Source organism: Trachypithecus francoisi, unplaced genomic scaffold, assembly GCF_009764315.1.
Source record: "Trachypithecus francoisi isolate TF-2019V2 unplaced genomic scaffold, Tfra_2.0 Lachesis_group20, whole genome shotgun sequence".
NCBI classification, from domain to species: domain Eukaryota; kingdom Metazoa; phylum Chordata; class Mammalia; order Primates; family Cercopithecidae; genus Trachypithecus; species Trachypithecus francoisi.
Window position 1 is genome coordinate 7,450,124 of NW_022681466.1, and position 6,000 is coordinate 7,456,123.

The 6,000-nt window shown below is 46.2% G+C and overlaps 1 protein-coding gene across 1 annotated transcript in view; it reads right to left on the reverse strand.

The window, feature by feature from the left end:
- The window catches only part of SRP68 (signal recognition particle 68), a 47,281-nt gene extending 41,281 nt beyond the window's left edge, over positions 1-6,000 (reverse strand). Inside the window, exons 1-2 of the mRNA XM_033182256.1 lie at positions 5,797-6,000; positions 3,258-3,324 (exon numbers count right to left, since the gene is read on the reverse strand). Of these exons, the coding sequence (XP_033038147.1) occupies positions 3,258-3,324; positions 5,797-5,962 (233 nt within the window). The 5' untranslated portion in view covers positions 5,963-6,000. The remainder of the gene's footprint in view (positions 1-3,257; positions 3,325-5,796) is intronic.

The window sequence follows — 6,000 nt, forward strand, 5'->3', positions numbered from 1 at the left end:
GAAGAAAGAACTGCAGGCGTGTCTGAAGAAAAATAAGGAAGCCAATTAGGTTGTTGCCAAGAAGCACTACAAATGTCACCTTTATGCCACACCTCCTCCTCTATGCTCATGTAGCTCTTTATTCTTCCTTCTATTACAGTGTGTGACATTATAATTATGTTCTCACATAGTTGCCCACTAATATAAATCCCTTTAGGGCAGGGAGAATTATTTTTTGAGACAGAGTCTCACAATGTTGCTGTTGCCCAGGCTGGGCTCAAACTCTGGGGCTTAAGCAATTATCGGGCCTCATCCTCCCAAGTAACTGGCACTATGGCAGGTGCCACCACGCCAGGCTAGGATTTCATTTTTAAATTTTCCACAATGCCTTAACACAGTGTCTAGTCCACAGACGTTCAATAAATATATCCTTTTTTTTTTGAGGCGGAGTCTTGCTCTGTTGCCCAGGCTGGAGTGCAGTGGCCAGATCTCAGCTCACTGCAAGCTCTGCCTCCCGGGTTCCCGCCATTCTCTTGCCTCAGCCTCCCGAGTAGCTGGGACTACAGGCGCCCGCCACCTCGCCCGGCTAGTTTTTTGTATTTTTAGTAGAGACGGGGTTTCACCGTGTTCGCCAGGATGGTCTCGATCTCCTGACCTTGTGATCCGCCCGTCTCGGCCTCCCAAAGTGCTGGGATTACAGGCTTGAGCCACCGCACCCGGCCATATATATTTTTTTAACTAATTCCGTCAAAAATGTATATATTTGGCGCACGGCCATATATATTTTTTTAACTAATTCAGTCAAAAATGTATATATTTGGCCGGGCGCGGTGGCTCAAGCCTGTAATCCCAGCACTTTGGGAGGCCGAGACGGGCAGATCACAAGGTCAGGAGATCGAGACCATCCTGGCTAACACGGTGAAACCCCGTCTCTACTAAAAAATACAAAAAAGGCCGGGCGCGGTGGCTCAAGCCTGTAATCCCAGCACTTTGGGAGGCCGAGACGGGCGGATCACGAGGTCAGGAGATCGAGACCATCCTGGCTAACACGGTGAAACCCCGTCTCTACTAAAAATACAAAAAACTAGCCGGGCGAGGTGGCGGTCGCCTGTAGTTCCAGCTACTCCGGAGGCTGAGGCAGGAGAATGGCGTAAAACCCAGGAGGCGGAGCTTGCAGTGAGCTGAGATCCGGCCACTGCACTCCAGCCCGGGCGAAAGAGCAAGACTCCGTCTCAAAAAAAAAAAAAAAAAAAAAAAATACAAAAAACTAGCCGGGCAAGGTGGCGGGCGCCTGTAGTCCCAGCTACTCGGGAGGCTGAGGCAGGAGAATGGCGTAAACCCGGAGGCGGAGCTTGCAGTGAGCTGAGATCCAGCCACTGCACTCCAGCCTGGGCGACAGAGCGAGACTCCGTCTCAAAAAAATATATATATATATATATATTATATATATTATAATATATAATATATATATATATTATATTATATATATATATATTATATATATAATATATATATATTATATATATATTATATATATATATATAAAATTGTACCAACCTTAAGTCAAAGTAATACAGTACATAATTTACAATACAAAATGATATTTTAATACTACTTCAGGGGGCCGGGCATGGTGGTTCACGCCTGTAATCGTAGCACTTTGGGAGGCCAAGGCAGGCAGATCACTTGAAGTCAGGAGTTCGAGACCAGCCTGGACAACACAGTGAAACCCCATCTCCACTAAAAATACAAAAATTAGCCAGGCATGGTGGTGCATGCTTGTAGTCCCAGGTACTTGGGAAGCTGAGGCAGCAGAATTGCTTGAACCCAGAAGGTGGAGGTTGCAGTGCACCGAGATCATGCCACGGCATTCCAGCCTAGGTGACAAAAAAATAAGTAAATAAAATGAAATAAAAAATAAATAAAGAAATAGGCCGGGCACATTGGCTCACGCCTGTAATCCCAGCACTTTGGGGGGCTGAGGCAGGTGGATCACCTGAGGTCAGGAGTTTAAGACCAGCCTGACCAATATGGTGGAACCCCATCTCTAGTAAAAATACAAAATTAGCCAGGCATGGTGGCACATGCCTGTAATCCCAGCTCTCGGTAGGCTGAGGCAGGAGAATCGCTTGAACCTGGGAGGTGGAGGCTGCAGTGAGCCGAGATCACACCACTGCACTCCAGCCTGGGCAACAAGAGCAAAACTCCATCTCAAAAAAAAGAAACCCAACGAAAATTAGCTGGGCGTCATGGCAGCCACATGTAATCCCAGCTACTGGGAGACTGAGGCAGGAGAATCACTTGAACCTGGGAGGCAGAGGTTGCAGTGAGCCGAGATCATGCCACTGCATTTCAGCCTAGGCAACACAGCGAGATTGTCTCAAAAAAAAAAAAAAGAAAAAAGAAAGTTTGGTTCTTCATTCATAAATTTTTTTTTTTTTTTGAGATGCAGTCTCGCTCCGTCACCCAGGCTGGAGTACAGTGGCGCGATCTTGACTCACTGCAACCTCCGCCTGCTGGGCTCAAGGTGTGAGCCCAGCAGGCAGAGCACCGCACCCGGCCTATTCATAAAATTTTAAATTAAAAAATTACATATATTTGAGTTTATACATAATATGAGTTTATATTTTAATAAAATAAAATTTTAAATTAAAAAATTACATATATTATGAGTTTATACATAATATAAACTCAATGCTAGGCCAGGTGCAGTGACTCACGCCTGTAATCTCAGCACTTTGGGACGCTGAGGCAGGTGGATTACCTGAGATCAGGAGTTCGAGACCAGCCTGGCCAACATGGCGAAACCCCCACCTCTGCTAAAAATACAAAAATTAGCCAGGCATGGTGGCACATGCCTGTAATCCCAGGTACTCGGGAGGCAGAAGCAGGAGAATCACCTGAACCCGGGAGGCAGGGGCTGCAGTGAGCCAGGAGCGCACCACTGCACTCCAGCCTGGGTGACAGAGTGAGACTCCATCTTAAAAAAAAAAAAAAACAAAAAACCCAGCTACTCGGGAGGCTGAGGCAGGAGAATCACTGGAATCCAAGAGGCAGAGGTTGCAGCGAGACAAGACTGAGCCACTGCATTCCAGTCTGGCAATAGAGCAAGACTCCGTCTCAAAAACAAACAAACAAACACACACACACACACACACAAAACCCACAATGCTCTAGACTTTCTAGTATATTTTCTGGTATAGCAGAGTAAACAGGATATTAACAAAAGCAAAGCAAGTCCCACGATGATTTCCAAACATCTTGTATGTGATACTAACCTGTACCTCTGAAAATCTCCATGCCGTAAACCATGCTGCTGCTGAGATTCCTTAATAATCTGAAGAACTAGAGTCGAGATTAAGGAAAATCTTACGATGGCAAGAACCCAAACAAATCAAAACCTATACCATCAGTCTGTATCTGTGTCAAACCACAACACATTAAACATTTGTGAAATACAGCCAGGTGCAGTGGCTCAAAGTGCCTGTAATCCCAGCACTTTGGGAGGCCGAGGCAGGTGGATCACCTGAGGTCAGAAGTTCAAGACCAGCCTGCCAGCATGGTAAAACCCCATCTCTACTAAAAACACAAAAAATTAGCCAGGGAGGCCGGGCGCGGTGGCTCAAGCCTGTAATCCCAGCACTTTGGGAGGCCGAGACGGGTGGATCACGAGGTCAGGAGATCGAGACCATCCTGGCTAACACGGTGAAACCCCGTCTCTACTAAAAAATACAAAAAACTAGCCGGGCGAGATGGTGGGCGCCTGTAGTCCCAGCTGCTCGGGAGGCTGAGGCAGGAGAATGGCGTGAACCCGGGAGGCGGAGCTTGCAGTGAGCCGAGATCCGGCCACAGCACTCCAGCCTGGGCGACAGAGCGAGACTCCGTCTCAAAAAAAAAAAAAAAAAAAAAAAAAAAAAAAAAAATTAGCCAGGGGCAGTGGCGAGTGCCTGTAATCCCAGCTACTCAGGAGGCTGAGACAGGAGAGTCGCTTGAACTTGGGAGGCAGACGTTGCAGTGAGCTAAGATAGCACCACTGCACTCCAGCCTGGGTGACAGAGCGAGACTCACTCTCACACACTCTCACATACACACAAATTTGTGAAATATTTAGTACACTAGTGAGATCTTCTGTAACCATTTTTAATATCTATCTTGTCACAGGACAGGGCTAACCTACAGAAAAGTTGATTGCCTGAACTGTTACTACTTTCAAACTAAAAAAGGAGGGCACTACTGGCCACTGAAAACTGCCAAAATCCAGTTTAAATTAAGCTGACGGATTCTAAATGCTGACTATAATTGGGGTGATTCACACCAGTTTACACCTGGACCCCACATTTTATTCATTCAAACAGATTCAGATTATAAATGACGTGTACTAAGCCTCCATTTGCAAAATCTTCAACACCTGCCAAATCTAACTTTCCTTAACAGCTGTGATGCTTAGAGAGTCTATGATTAGCACATGTCAACCAACCTAGGCCACAGTTTGCATAAAAGTATTAAGGTTTTTCTTTTAAAAGAAGAATGACTGACCAAATTCTCCTTTTAATAATCTTAAAATATTTAAGAATATGCACTAAACTTTATAAAGTCCAATGACCTTCACCTATATAAGTATAGTTTTCTCTTAATGTTTCCTCAACGTTTCTCTAGAGACATATTTTAAAATAGTGAACACTAAAAGGACTCTTTCAATGACTAAAAAGGGACAAAGAAATATAAAGGTCTCAGTAAAATCAGGGCTTGCTAACGTCTACTTGGAACTATTACCACTAATTCAAAAAACTTCACTCCAAACCCCTGAAAACTTTAAGTCCATTAAGATGTCAAGTTGAATTTCAGAAACTCGCCTACATTTTCTCCATTTGTTATTCATTTCAAAAGGTCACAAACTAGTACCACAAGCACTCGGCTGAGATACACACTGAGGAAAACTAGAAACCGATTCCTCCAGCTTATATGAATGACTGTCAGCAAGATAAAATGCCTACAGACCGATCATTAAAAAATGACAAGGGGACAAACGATATTAACTACAGTAACTTACAATTAAAATGGGCAACAAGCTTTTCCTCCGAGTCAATCTTTACCTCCACTTGCAAAGTATCAAGCTGTAGGTTTTACTACTCAGTCTACCACGACTGTCAGACAAGAGTACTAAGGAGGTCGGGCGCGGTGGCTCACGCCTGTAATCCCAGCACTTTGGGAGGCTGAGGTGGGCAGATCACGAGGTCGGGAGTTTGAGACCAGCCTGACCTACATAGTGAAACCCCATCTCTACTAAAAATGCAAAAATTAGCCAGGCGTGGTGGCACATGCCTGTAATCCCAGCTACTCAGGAGGCTGAGGCAGGAGACTCACTTGAACCCGGGAGGCAGAGGTTGCAGTGAGCCAAAACTGAGCCACTTCACTCCAGCCTGGATGACAGAGTGAGACTCTTAAAAAAAAAAAAAAAAAGTATTAAGCGGAATGTCAAGACTGCAGTTTCCTCTCCCCAGTTCAAGGTGCCAAAGCAAGGTGCTCAAAGTGTCACCTGGTCACAAGCCCTCCAACTGGACAACTGCGGGGCACCAGGGGAAACCTGCTTGATATCCCAGTGCCACTGGAAGAAAAGGACGTAGCCAGGAGGGCGAGAAGAACACTAGGAAAGACTAGTTGAGAGACAGATCCCCCGGAATTCTGAGCACCAAAAAGTAAGGGCGAGAAAAACTGCAATCCTCGGCCTCTCCTGCCAGGACCCGCCACCTCTCCCGCCCCTAGTCCTCCAGATCGACACGTAGTCATTGCGAGTTAGGCCCGATTACTCTAGGATACTCTCCAAACTCAGGCTATCCCCAAATTCTTTGTTTGCCTTCGATCCGGCCGAAGGGCGTTCGTTTTCTTTATTTTCCTCCCCTCCGGCACCACGTCCACCTCCGCTACCGCCGCTGCCACTGCCACCGCCGCCGCCGCCGCCAGGGACCTGCTTCTCAGCAGCCATCTTGCCCCCGCGCCGCAGAGCAAGACGGGATAGGAGAG